This window comes from Giraffa tippelskirchi, chromosome 7, assembly GCF_054371585.1.
Source record: "Giraffa tippelskirchi isolate mGirTip1 chromosome 7, T2T-mGirTip1v1.2.pri, whole genome shotgun sequence".
In the NCBI taxonomy this organism is placed as follows: domain Eukaryota; kingdom Metazoa; phylum Chordata; class Mammalia; order Artiodactyla; family Giraffidae; genus Giraffa; species Giraffa tippelskirchi.
The window spans coordinates 107,125,590-107,144,119 of NC_137281.1; the positions used below are offsets into that span (position 1 = coordinate 107,125,590).

The window sequence follows — 18,530 nt, forward strand, 5'->3', positions numbered from 1 at the left end:
CAGAGCACCAGGGTCTTACCCACGCAACTCCGTCCATCTCCCTGGTACCCAGATGCACACTCGCAGGTGTAGTCCACACCTGTCGCTGGGTGGCACCGAGCTGTGGTGGCACATGTGTGGCTCCCATCATAGCAGGGATTCACTGGGGTGGGCTCGGAGTCCCCTGGGTGGGTAGAGAGAAAATACAAAAGAAAAGCACAATTTGGCTGTCATCAAGAGAATGGCCCAGAAGGAAGAAGATTGGCAAGTGGAACTGGCTGTGGACTTCTAAGTTTGAGGCCTGCCTGGAGACCTTACTAAATTATTAATATCTAAAGTGAGGGTGGATCATCTGCATTGCAGTTGTCAATTCCAGAATGGCTTCCTCTCGCCTACTCTGCAGATAACTAACCTTTTCTTATTTACAGCAGCTTTGTGTCCAGGGAATAAAAATATCCAACACATAGCATCCTTTTATTTAAAAGTACTTTCATTCTATCATCTCCTGTGATTCTTGGGATAATTCTGTGAGGCAGGCTGTCATTCCTTTTATTGGTAATTTTCACCAATAAGGAAAATAAGCAAGAGACATTAGAAAAATTGCTCAAGCTCAGAAAGCCAGGAAATGGGACAGCAAAACTTATACCCAAAATTTCTGCCTCTAAATTGGGCAGTCTCACTAAGTGTACTATTCTATGGGTCAAAATTCAATTAATAAGAAAATCTTGCCTTTTTTTTTTTTTTTAAGATTTATAAGACCAAATAAATGGGAATAACTTGTACAGTATTTACTCTTTAGTATTAACCTTGGCATGGCTCCATCTGACCACTAGGTAGTGATGACATTAACATCTGAAATCTTCCCTGAATCTACTAGATTAAGTGTAAGAGTAATGCGTATTAAGCACTTATGTGCCAGGCATGGTTCTAAACCATTACCTACTCTATTCTATTAATTACACATGACTACACTGTGAGGAATGTATTAGCATCTTCTTTTTACTGCAGCACAGAGGTCAAGCAACCTGACCAAGGTCACACAGCCAGAAGAGGTGGATGGGTCCAAAATCAGGCAGAAGCCATGCTCCCCAAATTACACAGGCATGCTTGGATGTCCCTCATCCCTTCCTTCTGATTCTCTTGCCAGACAGTCTAGAAGTATAGCATTTGGGTTGTGGTGGCAGGGTTAACTTGATCTTACTGACCAAGGTCCTGAGTCAGTCCTCAGTGTGTGCTACAGTTGAAAAACAACAGGGTCATGTCTTCACTGAAGCCCCCACAAGAGACAAAGACCTGACTGCCTCCCATTATTCTCTCTCCATTTTAGGAGAAGGTTTTGTACCAAATTCCTGACCTACCCAGCCAAAGGAAGAAGTGAGCTTTGAGAGATTTTAGTTTATAAATACTGATGGCTTAGCCTTCTTGTTCCGTGTTCTCCAGCATCAAAACTTCACCATGGCGCATTCCAGCTGAGATTAGTGAGTATACATAATGTGAGGAGCTTACCAGCCTGAGGCATTAAAAGGAGAAAAAAAAAAAATGCAGCCCAGAAGTTGATTGGCAAACTTGGGCAGGATACACTGCTGCTGCTGCTGCTAAGTCGCTTCAGTTGTATCTGACTCTGTGCGACCCCATAGACGGCAGCCCACCAGGCTCCGCCATCCCTGGGATTCTCCAGGCAAGAATACTGGAGTGGGTTGCCATTTCCTTCTCCAGTGCATGAACAGGAAAAGTGAAAGTGAAGTCGCTCAGTCATGTCTGACTCTTAGCGACCCCATGGACTACAGCCTACCAGGCTCCTCCGTCCATGGGATTTTCCAGGCAAGAGTACTGGAGTGGGGTGCCATTGCCTTCTCCGCAGGATACACTAGCCTACCTGAAATTGAGGAGAAAATGTGAATACCTGCATCATACCGACTTAAAATAGCCTTCACTGCCAGCACTGCCACATCATTTGCTGAGCCCAATGCAAAACAAAACTGTAGAACTATTTATTCAAAAATTATTAAGAGTTTCAAGACAATGACAGCACAGCTTTAAACCAAGTATCAGCCAATTTCTGAGCCTGAGGCCCTATGCTCAGAATTTGGTTTCCAAAAACACTATATTAAAAATCCATTTTTAAAACTGTGAGTCTATTCATTCTCTGTGACTAGTTAGCTTTTCTCCTATTATAGTAAGTAAAGAAGAGCTGTATCCTTCTTAAGACATTTTCTTTTTCTCCCTCACCCTCTTGAACAGTTTGACTCTGTGACAGAGGATCTGGAACTAATTTAGTCATTTAATCAAGAGGAGAAGACTGGCTTTCCTTAAAGGAACAGTCCGTTCAGCTTCAATGCATGGCCCTCTGCCCAAAGGCTCCTCAGCTGGAGAGCTGAGCCCTGAACTGGGAGCAAGGGCAGGAAGCATTCCTGGGTCCTGTCCTGCGACCCCACCAACACCAGCCAAGCCACACGGGAAGCTCAAACACTTGGGCAAGGCAGGGGGCTGGCTGGTGGTTGAGGAGGAGAAGGGGCTCCCTGGGAAGACTGCCTCCTGAACCCTGGACACCCAACTCCGCGAGCTCCCACGTCAGGTGGGGCTGCTGTTTTGTTTCACACACATTCCAGCCAGATCATCGCTCCCTCTGGAAAAAGGAAAAGGCTCTTAAGATATCTGCAGGCACTGAGAGAGGAAAGAAAAGAGGCTGTGTTTTTCTTTTTAATTTTCTTCTTTCTTCCCCATTTTTCTCCTATTTGGATAGAATGAACAGTATTGCTGTTTTACATAGGGGTGGATGGATGAGCAGGGTTGAAACACAAAGGGTAAACATCCACATTCCTTCTTTTAAAATTTGATCTATGTTACAAGGCAATCCTGGAGTCTGTGGGGTCCATGGGGAACAGCCATGAGTGAGGGGTGAGAGTGGGCTCTGGGGCTGGGGTCGGATTTGAGCCCCGGCTCAACTCTTCCAGCTGTGACCAGGCAAATTACTTCATGTCTACACCATTGTCTCTGTAAAAGGGAGTAACAATCCCTTGACTGGTACAGTTGTTGTGGGGATTTGATGAGTTAAATTCATGAAAGGTACTTAGAACAGTGCTTGGCATCAAGTAAAACTGTCCTTTACTACTACCACTACTAACGCTACTAATTATTATTGAAATTAGACCCGGGTAGAAGGGAAAAAATCATGTCATTCTAAAAGCAAATTAGCAACCTGGTATGCGCCAGTTTGTGGGCTTTCTGACCTTTTGCTACTCCCTTAGGGTGTGTGTCTCGAGAAAAGATACACCCAGAGATCTGTCTTTTCCATAAATGATTCCAGAGCCTGAATGGGACTCTGGCCTGGGAGGTTCTCCCACTAAGTTACTTTTCTTACAGATCAGATTCCTACACCTAGCGAAGGGCTGAACTGGGCATTCAAAGGTGAAGGTCATTTTCTCCAGGTGTTTCTGTTGAAATCTCTCCTTGAGAAATCAGCAAAAACTGATCTTTTCCTTCCTTCTGAGGTACATGTTTCTGTAAAGTCAGCTGACATTTTCATACTATTAATTCACTACCTTATAAACCTGTCTTCAGACGCTCAACAGCTGTGCCCCTGACCAAGTTTCCTAAAACCAAACCAACCAACCAACCACACCAACAAGCTCAGGATTCCCGTTTCAGGTCACCTCTACATTCCACAGGAGAGCCTGGTCCTCCATATCCTGTTATCATACTGCTGAAGTGACACCTGCCCAGAGAGCCTGAGGAGGTGGTAATGGAGCCCTCGGCTCCAGTGGTAAAATATAGAATTGCTCGTTATGAACCCACGTGTCAGAGGTGCAGATTCTGGGCTCAGCAGTATCAATACAGAGCTGAAGGGACATTCTCATCACATGCCTCTAGTCTTCAAGAACAAAACTGCCTACTGGCTTTCAGAATTAAAATGTCCCCTTGATCTGACAAAGTCATTTCCCATCAGTAGAGTTCCCTGACTTCCAGGCTCAACCTCTGGCTTGCTTAGAACATTTTTTAAAAGTTTAAACACACTTTATTTTTAAAAACAGTTTTAGGTGTATCAAAGAGCTGTGAAAAGAAGAGAAATGAAAAGCAAAGGAGAAAAGGAAAGATTCCCATTTGAATGCAGAGTTCCAAAGAATAGCAAGGAGAGATAAGAAAGCCTTCCTCAGCGATCAATGCAAAGAGAGGAAAACAATAGAATGGGAAAGACTAGAGATCTCTTCAAGAAAATTAGAGATACCAAGGGAACATTTAATGCAAAGATGGGCTCGATAAAGGACAGAAATGGTATGGACCTAACATAAGCAGACGATATTAAGAAGAGGTGATAAGAATACACAGAAGAACTGTACAAAAAAGATTTTCACGGCCCAGATAATCATGATGGTGTGATCACTCACCTAGAGCCAGACATCCTGGAATGTGAAGTCAAGTGGGCCTTAGGAAGCATCACTATGAACAAAGCTAGTGGAGGTGATGGAATTCCAGTTGAGCTATTTCAAATCCTGAAAGATGCTGCTGAGAAAGTGCTACACTCGATATGCCAGCAAATTTTGGAAATTCAGCAGTTACCACAGGACTGGAAAAGGTCAGTTTTCATTCCAATCCCAAAGAAAGGCAATGCCAAAGAATGCTCAAACTACTGCACAATTGCACTCCTCTCACACGCTAGTAAAGTAATGCTCAAAATTCTCCAAGACAGGCTTCAGCAATACATGAACCGTGAACTTCCAGATGTTCATGCTGGATTTAGAAAAGGCAGAGGAACCAGAGATCAAATTGCCAACATCCGCTGGATCATCGAAAACACAAGCGAGTTTCAGAAAAACATCTATTTCTGCTTTATTGACTATGCCAAAGCCTTTGACTGTGTGGATCACAATAAACTGTGGAAAATTCTTCAAGAGATGAGAATACCAGACCATCTGACCTGCCTCTTGAGAAACCTGTATGCAGGTCAGGAAGCAACAGTTAGAACTGGACATGAAACAACAGACTGGTTCCAAATAAGAAAAGGAGTATGTCAAGGCTGTACATTGTCACCCTGCTTATTTAACTTATATGCAGAGTACATCATAAGAAACGCTGGGTTGGAAGAAGCACAAGCTGGAATCAAGATTGCCGGGAGAAATATCAATAACCTCAGATATGCAGATGACACCACCCTCATGGCAGAAAGTGAAGAGGAACTAAAAAGCCCCTTGATGAAAGTGAGAGAGGAGAGTGAAAAAGTTGGCTTACAGCTCAACATTCAGAAAACTAAGATCATGGCATCTGGTCCCATCACTTCATGGGAAATAGATGGGGAAACAGTGGAAACAGTGTCAGATTTTATTTTGGGGGGCTCCAAAATCACTGCTGATGGTGATTGAAGCCATGAAATTAAAAGACGCTTACTCCTTGGAAGGAAAGTTATGACCAACCTAGACAGCATATTAAAAAGCAGAAACATCACTTTGCTAACAAAGGTCCATCTAGTCAAGGCTATGGTTTTTCCAGTAGTCATGTATGGATGTGAGAGTTGGACGGTGAAGAAGGCTGAGCACCAAAGAATTGATGCTTTTGAACTGTGGTGTTGGAGAGGACTCTTCAGAGTCCCTTGGTCTGCAAGGAGATCCAACCAGTCCATCCTAAAGGAGATCAATCCTGGTTGTTCATTGGAAGGACTGATGCTGAAGCTGAAACTCCAATACTTTGGCCACCTCATGCGAAGAGTTGACTCATTGGAAAAGACTCTGATGCTGGGAAGGATTGGGGGCAGGAGAAGGGGACGACAGAGGATGAGATGGCTGGATAGCATCACCAACTTGATGGACATGAGTTTGGGTAAACTCCGGGAGTTGGTGATGGACAGGGAGGCCTGACGTGCTGCGATTCATGGGGTTGCAAAGAGTCGGACATGACTGAGCCACTGAACTGAACTGAAGCAGAAAGTACAGAGTTTCCATAGCCATTTCCTAACCAATTTACACAGTTTTCTCTATTATTACTATCATGTATTAGTGTATACATTTGTTATAACTGATAAATCAATATTGATACATTATTATTAACTAAAATCCATAGTTTACACTGGGGTAGACTCTTTGTGCTGTATAGTTTTATCGGTTTTGACAAACGTATAATGATGTGTATCCTCCATTACAGTATCATAGATGGTTTCCCCTGTGCTCCACCTATTCATCCCTCCCTCCTTCCCCTTGAGCCTCTGGCAACCACTGATCTATTTACTCTCCCTACAATTTTACCTTTTCTAGAAAGTCTAGAATCACACAGTATGAAGCTTTTTCATACTGGCTTCTTTCACTTACTAATATGCACTTCAAGTTCCTAGAACAAGTTGGCAGAGTAGAGGATGAGCACTCATCTTCTCCTGAGAGAACACCAAAATCACAGCTAGCTGCTGAACAATCAAGAGAATGTTGGAACCCACCAAAAAAAAGATACCCCGTGTCCAAGGGCAAAGGAGAAGCTGCAACAAGACAGTAGGACGGGCCCAATCATGTTTAAAATCAAACATTATACCCACCAGAGAAACTTCGAGGGCACAAACAAAACCTTGTGCACACCAGGACTCAGGGAAAGGAGCAGTGACCCCCCGCAAGAGACTGAGCCAGACCTGCCTGTAAATGTTTGAGGGTCTCCTGCAGAGGCATGGGTCAGCAGTGGCCTGCTGTGGGGAGAGGGGTCTGGCTGCAGCAGTCCTGGGAGGCACAGCATGTGGCATTAGTCTTCTTGGAGGAGGTCGCCATTAGCCATACTATAGAGTTGCTGGGTGGGCGATCCACAAAAGTTCTCACACTGTTGTGAAAGTTCTAGGCCCCACAACAGACTTCCCAACCTGGGGATCCAGCAGAGGGACTGAGAATCCCCAGGGAATCTGACGTTGAAGGTCAGCAGGATTTGATTACTGAATTTCCACAGGACTGGGGAAACAGAGACACTTGGAGAGCCCAACAAAAACTTGTGCGCGCCAGGACCCAGGAGAAAGGAACAGTGACTCCACAAGAGACTGAGTCAGACTTGCCTATGAGTGTTTGGGAGTCTCTGGTGGAGGCGTGGGTCAACAGTAGCCTGCCACAGGGCCAGGGGCACTGACAGCAGCAGTCCTGAGAGGCATGGCATGCTGGTGTAAGTCCTTTTGGAGGAGGCTGCCATTACCTCTTCCATAGATTGGCCTCAGGCCAAACTACAGGGAGGGAACACAGCCCCACCCGTCAGCAGAAAATTGGATTCAAGATTTATTGAGCATGGCCTTGCCATAGCAAGTTCCAGTTTTCCCCCAAGCCAGTCCCTCCCATCAGGAAGCTTCCATAAGCCTCTTATCCTCATCCATCAGAGGGCAGACAGAATGAAAAGCACAATCACAGAAAACTAACCAAAATGATCATGTGGATCACAGCTTTGTGTAACAATGAAACTATGAGCCATGCTGTGTAGGGCCACCTCAGATGGACAGGTCATGGTGGAGAGTTCTGACAAAACGTGGTCCATTGGAGAAGGGAATGGCAAACCACTTCAGCATTCTTGTCTTGAGAACCCCATGAACAGTACAAAAAGGCAAAGAGATACAACACTGAAAGATGAACCCCCTAGGTTGGTAGGTGTCCAATATGCTACTGGAGAAGAGCAGAGAAATGGCTCCAAAAAGAATGAAGAGACAGAGCCAAAGCAGAAACGATGCCCAGTTGTGGATGTATGTGGTCGTGAAAAATAGTCTGATGCTGTAAAGAACAATATTGCATAGGAACCTGGAATGTTAGGTTCATGAATCAAGGTAAATTGGAAGTTGTCAAACAGGAGATGGCAAGTGTGAACATCGACATTCTAAGCAATCAGTGAACTAAAATGGTTGGGAATGAGTGAATTTAATTCAGATGACCATTATATCTACTACTGTGGGCAAGAATCCCTTAGAAGAAATGGAGTAGCCATCACAGTCAACAAGAGTCCAAAATTCAGAACTTGGGTGCAATCTCAAAAATGACAGAATGAACTCTGTTTCCCAGGCAAACCATTCAGTATCACAGTAATCCAAGTCTGTGTCCCAACCACTAATGCTGAAGAAGCTGAAGTTGAACGGTTCTCTGAAGACCTACAAGACCTGCTAGAACTAACAGCAAAAAAAAAAAATAATAATAAGATATCCTTTTCATCATAGGGAACTGGAATACAAAGTAGGAAGTCAAGAGATACCTGGAGTAACAGGCAAGTTTGGCCTTGGAGTACAAAATGAACAGGGCAAAGGCTAATAGAGTTTTGCCAAGAGAATGCACTGATCATAACAAACCCCCTCTTCCAACAACACAAGAGAGATAACTCTACATATGGACATCACCAGATGGTCAATACCAAAATCAGATTATTATATTCTTTGCAGCTAAAGTTGGAGAAGCTCTATACAGTCAGCAGAAATAAGACCAGGAGCTCACTGTGGCTCGATCATGAACTCTTTATTGCAAAATTCAGACTTAAATTGAAGAAAGTAGGGAAAACCACTAGACCATTCAGGTATGACCTAAATCAAATCCTTAATAATTATACAGTGGAAGTGACAAATAGATTCAAGGGATTAGATCTGATAGAGTGCCTGAAGAACTATGGACAGAGCTTTATAACATTGTACAGGAGGCAGTGATCAAAACCATCCCCAAGAAAAAGAAATGTAAAAAGGCAAAATGTTTGTCTGAGGAGGGCTTAAAAATAGTTAAAGGAGAAAAGATATACTCATCTAAATGCAGAGTTCCAAAGAATAGCAAGGAGAAATAAGAAAGCCTTCTTAAGTGAACAGTGCAAAAAAATAGAGGAAAAAAATAGGTTGGGAAAGACTAGAGCTCTCTTCAAGAAAATTAGAGATACCTAGAGAACATTCAATGCAAAGACAGGCACAATAAAGGACAGAAACAGTATGAACCTAATAGAAGCAGAAGATATTAAGAAGAGGTGGCAAGAAAACACAGAAGAACTGTACAACAAAGGACTTAATGACCTGGATCACCACGACGGTGTGGTCACTCACCTAGAGCCACACATCCTAAAGTGTGAAGTCAAGTGGGCCTTAAGAAGCACTGAAAGAAGTGAAGTGAAAGTGAAAGTCGCTCAGTTGTGTCCAACTCTTTGCAACCCCATGGACGATATAGTCCATGGAATTCTCCAGGCCAGAATACTGGAACGGGTAGTCTTTCACTTTTCCAGGGGATTTTCCCAACCCAGGGATGGAACCCAGGTCTCCCTCCTTTCAGGCAGATTCTTTATCCACTGAGCCACAAGGGAAGCCCAAGAATACTGGAGTGGGTAGCCTATCCCTTCTCCAGCGGATCTTCCTGACCCAGGATTCGACCCCAACCCAGGGATCTCCTGCATTGCAGGTGGATTCTTTACCAACTAAGCTATCAGGGAAGCCCTAGGAAGCATTACTATGAACAAAGCTAGTGGAGGTGATGGGATTACAGCGGAGCTATTTCAAATCCCAAAAGATGACACTGTGAAAGTGCTGCACTCAGTATGCCAGCAAATTTGGAAAACTCAACGGTGGCCACAGGACTGGAAAAGGTCAGTTTTCATTCCAATCCAAAGAAGGGCAAAGCCAAAGAATGTTCAAACTACCACACAATTGCATTCATTTCACATGCTAGCAAGGTAATGCTCAAAATCCTTCAAGCTAGGCTTCAACAGTATGTGATCCGAGAATGTCCAGATTTACAAGCTGGTTTTAGAAAAGGCAGAGGAACCAGAGATCAAAATGCCAATATCTGTTGGATCATAGAAAAAGCAAGGGAATTCCAGATGAGCATCTACTTCTGCTTCATTGACTAAGCTAAAGCCTTTGACTGTGTGGATTACAACAAACTGGAAAATTCCTCAAGAGATGGAATACCAGACCACTTTACCTGCCTCCTGAGAGACCTATGTGCAGGTCAAGAAGCAACAGTTAGAACTGGCCATGCAACAACAAACTGGTTCAAAATTGGGAAAGGAGTACGTCAAGGCTATATATTGTCAGCCTACTTATTTAACCTCTATGAATAGTACATCATGCGAAATGTTAGGCTGGATGAAACTCAAGTTGGAATCAAGATTGCTGGGAGAAATAACAATAACCTCAGATATGCAAATGATACCACCCTGATGGCAGAAAGTGAAGAAGAACTGAAAAGCTTCTTGATGAAGGGGAAAGAGGAGAGTGAAAAAGCTGGCTTAAAACTCAACATTCAAAAACTGAAGATCATGGTATCCAGTCCCATCACTTCATGACAAATAGACGGGGAAATAATGGAAATAGTAACAGACTTTTTTTTTCTTGGTCTCTTTTCTTGCACTCATCTTCTCCTGCCAGAGCACCAAAATCACAACTAGCTGTTGAACAACCATCGACAGGATGACACTGGAACCTACCAAAAAAGACACCCCACATCCAAGGACAAAGGAAAAGCCACAACACAATGGCAGGAGGGGAACAATTACAATAAAATCAAATCCTATGCCTGCCGGGTGGTGACTCACTAACTGGAGAGCAATAATACCAAAGAAATTCTCACACTGTTGTGAAGGTTCTAGGCCCCACGTCAGGCTCCCCAGTCTGGGCATTTGGCCATGGGACTGGGAATCCCCAGGGAATCTGACTTTGAGGGTCAGTGGGATTTGGTTACAGAGCTTCCATAGGACTGGGGGAAACAGAGACTCTTGGAGGGCACAAACAAAGTCTCGTGTGCACAGGACCCAGGGTAAAGGAACAGTGACCCCACAGGAGACTGAGCCAGACTACCTGTGAGTGAGTGAGGGTCTTCTGCAGAGGTGTGTGTTGGCAGGGGCCTGCTGAGGGGACGGGGCACTGACAGCAACAGTCCCAGGAGCTGCATCGTGACATAAGCCCTCTTGGAGGTCACCAATAGCCCTACTACAGAAGCCTATAGACTCCAGGACTGGGTCATTTCAGGCCAAACAACAAATAGGGAGAGAGAACAGCTCCACCCATCAGCAGACAACTGGATTAAAGTTTTACTGAGTGTGGTCCTGCCCACCAGAGCAAGAACCAGTTTCCCCAGCAAGTCCCTCCCATCAGGAAGCTTGCACAAGCATCTTCAGAGGGCTGACAGAAGAAATAAGAACTACAATCCCATCAGCTTCCAGAACTAATACCACAATCAAAGAAAGCTACCCAAAATTAAAAGAAATAGGATTATGTCCCAGATGAAGGAACAGATAAATTTCCAGAAAAACAACTAAATTAAGTGGAGATAGGCAACCTTCCAGAAAAAGAATTCAGAATAATGATAGTGAATATGATTCAGGATCTCGGAAAAGAATGGAGGGCAAAGATTGAGAAGATGCAAGAAATGTTTACCAAGGACCTAGAAGAACTAAGAAACAAACAAAGATGAACAATACACTAGAAGGAATCAATAGCAAGATAACGGAGGCAGAAGAATGTATAAGTGACCTGGAATACAGAAGGTAGAAATCAGTGCTGCAAAACAGAATATAGAAAAAAGAATGAAAAGAAATGAAGGCAACTTAACAGACCTTTGGGACAACATTAAATGCACCAACATTCACATTATAGTGGTCCCAGGAGAAGAAAGAGAAAGGACCCTAGGAAATACTTGAAGAGATAACAGCTGAAAACTTCCCCAACATGGGAAAGGAAATCGTCAATCGTGTCCAGGAAGCAGAGAGTCACCAGGATAAATCCAATGAGGAACACACCAAGACATATGGCAATCAAACTGACAAAAATTAAAGACAAAGTTAAATCATTAAAGCAACAAGGGAAAAAGGCAAATAACATACAAGGAAAAACACATAAGGTTATCAGCCGATTTCTCAACAGAAACTACAAGCCAGAAGAGAATGGCAGAATATATTCCAAGTGATGAAAGGGAAGAACCTACAACCAAGAATGCTCTACCCAGCAAGACTCTCATTCAGATTTGATGGGGAAATCAAAAGCTTTCCACACAAGCAAAAGTTGAGGTTATTCAGCCCCACTAAACCTGTTTTACAATAAATGCCAAAGGAACTTCTCTAGGCAGGAAACACAAGAGAAGGAAAAGTTCTACAAAAAATAAACCCAAAACAATTAACAAAATGGTAATAGGATCATACATATTGACAATTACTTTAAATGTAAATGGATTAAATGCACCAACCAAAAGACATGCACCAACCAACAGACTGGCTGAGTGGATACAAAAACAAGACCCATATGTATGTTGTCTACAACAGACCCACTTCATACCTAGGGACACTTACAGACTGCAAGTAAGGGGATGGGAGAAGGTATTTCACACACAAATGGAAATCGTAAGAAAGCTGGAGTATCAATACTCGTATCAGACATAATAGACTTTAAAACAAAGACTGTTATAAGAGACAAAGAAAGACACTACATAATGATCAAGGGTTCAATCCAAGAGGAAGATAGAACAATTATAAATATATATGCACCCAACATAGGAGTACCTCAATATGTAAGGCAAATACTAACAAACAGAAAGGGAGAAATCAACAGTAACATAATAATAGTGGGGGGCTTTAATACCCCACTTTCATCAATAGATCATTCAGACAGAAAATCAATAAGGAAATGCAGGCCTTAAATGACACTTCAGATAAATTGGACATAATTGACATTTATAGAGCATTCCATCCAAAAGCAGCAGACTACACATTTTTCTCAAGTGCACACGGAACAGTCTTCAGGACTGACCACATGCTGGGCTACAAGATGAGCCTTGGTAAATTTAAGAAAATTGAAATAATATCAAGCATCTTTTCTAATCACAATGCTATGAGATTAGAAATAAACTACAAGGAAAAAAACTCTAAGAAATACAAACATGTAGCAGCTTAACAACCACTAGATAACTGAAGAAATCAAAGAATAAATAAAAAAATATCTAGAGACAAATGAAAAGGAAAGCACAAAGGTCAAAAACTTATGGGATGAAATACATGTCAATGTATGGCAAAAACCACTACAATATTGTAAAGTAATTAGCCCCCAACTAAAATAAATAAATTTATTTAAAAAAAAAAAAGAAAGAAAAAAAATAGATAAATAAATTAAAAAAAATACTTAAATAGTACTCTTTTAACTTATTGGCATCAAATAAACTATTTAACAGAAAAAAAAAAACTTATGGGATGCAGCAAAAGCAGTTCTATGAGGGAAGTTTATAGCAATACAGTCTTACCTCAAGAAACAAGAAAAATCTCAGATAAACAACCTAACCTTACACCTAATACAACTAGAGAAAGAAGAACAAACTAAACCTAAAGTTAGTTGAAGGGAAGAAATCATCAAGATCAGAGCAGAAATAAATGAAATAGAGACAAAGAACACAATTGCAAAGATCAATGAAACTAAAAGCTGGTTCTTTGAAAAGATAAACAAGATTGATAAACCATTAACCAAACTCATCAAGAAAAAAAAAGGGAGAGGACTCAAATCAGTAAAATTAGAAATAGAAAAGATGTTACAACTGACTTCACAGAAATACAAAGAATCATAAGACTACTATGAACAACTTATACCAATAAAATGGTATTTTTATTGGAATTACTGGAAGAAATGGATAATTTCTTAGAAAGGTACACTCTCCATAAATGAACCAGGAAGAAACAGAAAATATGAACAAACTAATCATCAACACTGAAATTGAAACTCTGATTAAAAACCTCCCAACAAACAAATGTCCAGGACCTGATGGCTTCACAGGCGAATTTCATCAAACATTTAGAGAAGAGTTAACACCTATCCTTCTGAAACTATTCCAGAAAGTTGCAGAGGAAGGAACACTTACCAATTCATTTCATGAGGCCACCATCTGATATCAAAACCAGACAAAGATACCACAAAAAGAAAAAGAAAATTACAGGCCAATATCACTAATGAACATCAGTTCAGTTCAGTTCAGTCACTCAGTCGTGTCCGACTCTCTGCGACCCCATGAATTGCAGCACGCCAGGCCTCTCTGTCCATCACCAACTCCCGGAGTCTACCCAAACCCATGTTCATCGAGTCGGTGATGCCATCCAACCATCTCATCCTCTGTCGTCCCCTTCTCCTCCCGCCCCCAATCCTACCCAGCATCAGGGTCTTTTCCAATGAGTCAACCCTTCGCATGAGGTGGCCAAAGTATTGGAGCTTCAGCTTCAACATCAGACCTTCCAATGAACACCCAGGATTGATCTCTTTTAGGATGGATTGATTGGATCTCCTTGCAGTCCAAGGGACTCTCAAGAGTCTTCTCCAACACCACAGTTCAAAAGCATCAATTCTGCGGCGCTCAGCTTTCTTCACCGTCCAACTCTCACATCCATACATGACCACTGGAAAAACCATAGCCTTGACTAGATGGACTTTTGTTGGCAAAGTAATGTCTCTGCTTTTAAACATGCTATCTAGGTGGGCCATAACCTTCCTTCCAAGGAGTAAGCGTCTTTTAATTTCATGGCTGCAGTCACCATCAGCAGTGATTCTGGAGCCCAAAAAAGTAAAGTCTGACACTGTTTCCACTGTTTCCCCATCTATTTCCCATGGAGTGATGGGACCAGATGCCATGATCTTAGTTTTCTGAACGTTGAGCTTTAAGCCAACTTTTTCACTCTCCTCCTTCACCTTCATCAAGAGGCTCTTTAGTTCTTCTTCACTTTCTGCCATAAAGGTGGTGTCATCTGCATATCTGAGGTTATTGATGTTTCTCCCGGCAATCTTGATTCCAGCTTGTGTTTCTTCCAGCCCAGCGTTTCTCATGATGTACTCTGCATATAAGTTAAATAAGCAGGGTGACAATATACAGCCTTGACGTACTCCTTTTCCAATTTGGAACCAGTCTGTTGTTCCATGCCCAGTTCTAACTGTTGCTTCCTGACCTGCATACAGGTTTCTCAAGAGACAGGTCAGATGGTCTGGTACTCCCATCTCTAATGAACATAGATAGATGCAAAAATCCTCAACAAAATACTAGCAATCCATATCCAACAATACATTAAAAAGATCATACATCATGATCAAGTAGGATTCATCCCAGGGTTGCAAGGATTTTTCAACATCTACAAATCAATCAGTGTGATACACCATATTCAACAAGTTGAAGAATAAAAACCATATGATCATCTCAATAGATGCAGAAAAGGCTTTTGACAAAATTCAGCACCAATTTATGAAAAAACTCTCCAGAAAGTGGGCATAGAGGGTACATACCTCAACATAATAAAGGCCATATATGACAAACCTACAACTAGCACCATACTCAATGGTGAAAAGCTAAAAGCATTCCCTCTAAAATCAGGAACAAGACAAGGATGTCCACTCTCACTTTTAGTCAACATAGTTTTGGAAGTCCTAGCTACAGCAATCAGAGAAGAAGTAAAGGGAATCCAAATTGAAAAAGATGCTAAATTGTTACAGTCTGCAGATGACATGATACTATACAAAGAAGATCCTAAAGACATTACCATAAAATTACTAGAATTCATCAACAAATTTGGTAAAGTTGAAGGTCACAAATTAATACACAGAAGTCTGTTGCATTTCTATACACTAACAATGAAAGATCAGAAAGAAATTCAAGAAACAATTCCATTTATCATTGCATCAAGGCAAATAAAATAACCTAGGAATAAACCTACCTAAGGAGGTAAAAGACCTGTACTCCAAAAACTATAAGATGCTGATGAAAGAAATCAAAGAAAACATAAACAGATAGAAAGATACACCATGTTCATGAATTGGAAGAAGCAATATTCCCAAAATGACTATACTACCCAAGGCAATCTACAAATGCAACACAATCCCTATCAAATTACCAATGGCATTTTTTCACAGAACTAGAACAAAAAAATCTCAAAATCTGTATGGAGACACAAAAGACCCCAAAGAGCCAAATCAATCTTGAAAAAGAAAAATGGAACTGGAGGAATCAGGCTCTTGGACTTCAGACTATACTACAAAGCTATAGTCATCAAAACAGTATGGTACTGGCACAAAAATAGAAATATAGATCAATGGAACAGGATAGAAAATCCAGAAATAAGCCCATGCATCTACAGTCAGTTAATCTATGACAAAGGAGGCAAGACTACACAATGTTGGAAAGACAGTCTCTTCAACAAATGGTGCTAGGAAAACTGGACAGCCACATGTAAAACAATGAAATTAGATCATTCCTTAACTGCATGCACAAAAATAAGCTCAAAATGGATTAAAGACCTAAATTTTGGACCAGATACTATAAAACTCTCAGAGGAAAACACAGGCAGAACACTCTCTGACATAAATCACAGCAAAATCTTTTTTAATCCATCTCCCAGAAAAATGGAAATAAAAGCAAAAATAAACAAATGGGACCTACTTAAACTCAAAAGCTTTTGCACAGCAAAGGTAACAATAAACAAAACAAAAACACAACCCACAGATAGGGAGAAAATATTTACAAATGATGTGACTGATAAGGGATTAGTCTCCAAAATTTACAAACAGCTTATGCCACATAATAGCATCAAAACAAACAATCCACTCAAAAAATGGGCAGAAGACCTGAATAGACATTTCTCCAAAGAGAACATACAGATGGCCAATAGACACATGAAAAGATGTTCAAAATCGCTAGTTATTAGAGAAATGCAAATCAAAACTACAATGAGATATCACCTCACACTGGTCAGAATGGCTATCATCAAAAAATCCACAAACAACAAATGGTGGAGAGGGTGTGGAGAGAAGGGAACCCTCCTGCACTGTTGGTGAGAATGTAAATTGGTACAGCCACAATGGAGAACAGTATGGAGGTTCCTTAAACTTAAAATAGAGCTATCATATGACCCTGCAATCCTACTCTTGGGCATATATCAAGAGAAAAACGTGGCCCAAAAAGATACATGCACCCCAGTGTTCATTGCAACACTGTTTACAATGGTCAAAACATGGAAACAACCTAAATGTCCATTGACAAAGGAAAGGACAAAGAAGATGTGGTGTATATCATATACAATGGAATATTACTCGGACATTAAAAAGAATGAAATAAGGCCATTTGCAACAACATGGATGGACCTAGAGAGTGTCATACTGAGTGAAGTAAGTCAGACAGAGAAGGAGAAATATCATATGACATCCCTTATATGTAGAACCTAAAAAGAAATGATACAAATGAACTTACAAAACAGAAAGAGACTCACAGACTTAGAAAACCAACTCATGGGTGCTGGGGGGAAGGGATAGTTAAGGACTTAGGGAAGGTCATGTACACACTGCTATATTTAAAATGGATAACTAACAAAAAAATCTATTGTACAGCACATGGAACTCTGCTCAATGTTATGTGGCAGCCTGGATGGGAGGGGTTTGAGGGAGAATGTATACATGTATATGTATAGCTAAGTCCCTTCACTGTTCACCTGAAACTATCTCAACATCATTAACTGGCTATACCCCAGAACAAAATGTTTTTGGTGTTAAAAAATAAAAGTAAAAAGTAAAGAAAAATGACAAACACATAAACAAAACAATTATTCCTACAATTATACTAACACCACAAACATGACTATCAAAGAACATAATCTGAATTAATACCACAATCCATTGCTTATTAATTACTCATAAGCTTTTTCGTCTTAATTTAATGACAGTAGCCTTAACTTCTCACTAATTTTTTTTCTCTAACTCCTTAGTCAGTACCATTATTAATTTTAACAATGACTCATGATTAACATTAATAGCCAACCAATTTCGCCTACTCAAAGAATCATTAGCTTCAAACAATATTTACTATACTAATTATATTACAAATATTCCTAATTATAAAGTTCACAGCCACAGAATTAATCTCATTTTATATTTTATTTGAAGCAACACTAATTTCAACACTTATTATCATTACCCAATGGGGTAATCAAACAGAACATCTTAAAGCAGAACCTTCTCACTTTATACCCTAGTAGGAGTTCTTCTACTCTTAGTAGCACTAGTATATATTCAAATCATCTCAGGTTTGGGACTTCCCTGGAAGTTCAATGGTTAATCTTCCAAGTTTCCACTGCAAGGGGCATAAGGGAACTCAAGATCCTGCCTAGGATTCTGCATGCTGCACTGCATGGCCAAAACAAACAAACAAACAAAAACTGTCACAGGCTCACTAAATTTTTTAATACTTCAATATTGAACACAAGCAACATCCAACTCTGATTCAACATTTTCACATGACTAGCATGTATGATAGCCTTTACAGTAAAAATACTCATCTACAGCCTTCACCTTTGCTTACCTAAAGCACAGGCAGAAGCCCCCATTGCAGGATCCATAGTCCTAGCAGCTGAACTAGTAAGATTCTGAGGCTGTGGTATATTGTGACTCACAACAATTTTAAACACATTAACAGATTTCACAACATACCCCTTTTTCATACTCTCCTTAGGAGGAATAACCATAACTAGCTCAATTTGTTTATGCCAAACAGACCTGAAATCACTGATTGCATATTCTTCTGTCAGTCACACAGCACTTGTTATTGTTCAGTTCAGTTGCTCAGTCATGTGCGACTCTTTGGGATCCCATGGACGGC

The 18,530-nt window shown here is 41.1% G+C and overlaps 1 protein-coding gene across 1 annotated transcript in view; it reads right to left on the reverse strand.

Annotated features, from left to right (window-relative positions):
* NID2 (nidogen 2) overlaps nt 1-18,530 on the reverse strand; it is an 85,762-nt gene that overhangs the window by 20,634 nt on the left and 46,598 nt on the right. Inside the window, exon 9 of the mRNA XM_081507256.1 lies at nt 20-163. Coding sequence (XP_081363382.1) covers nt 20-163 — 144 coding nt within the window. The remainder of the gene's footprint in view (nt 1-19; nt 164-18,530) is intronic.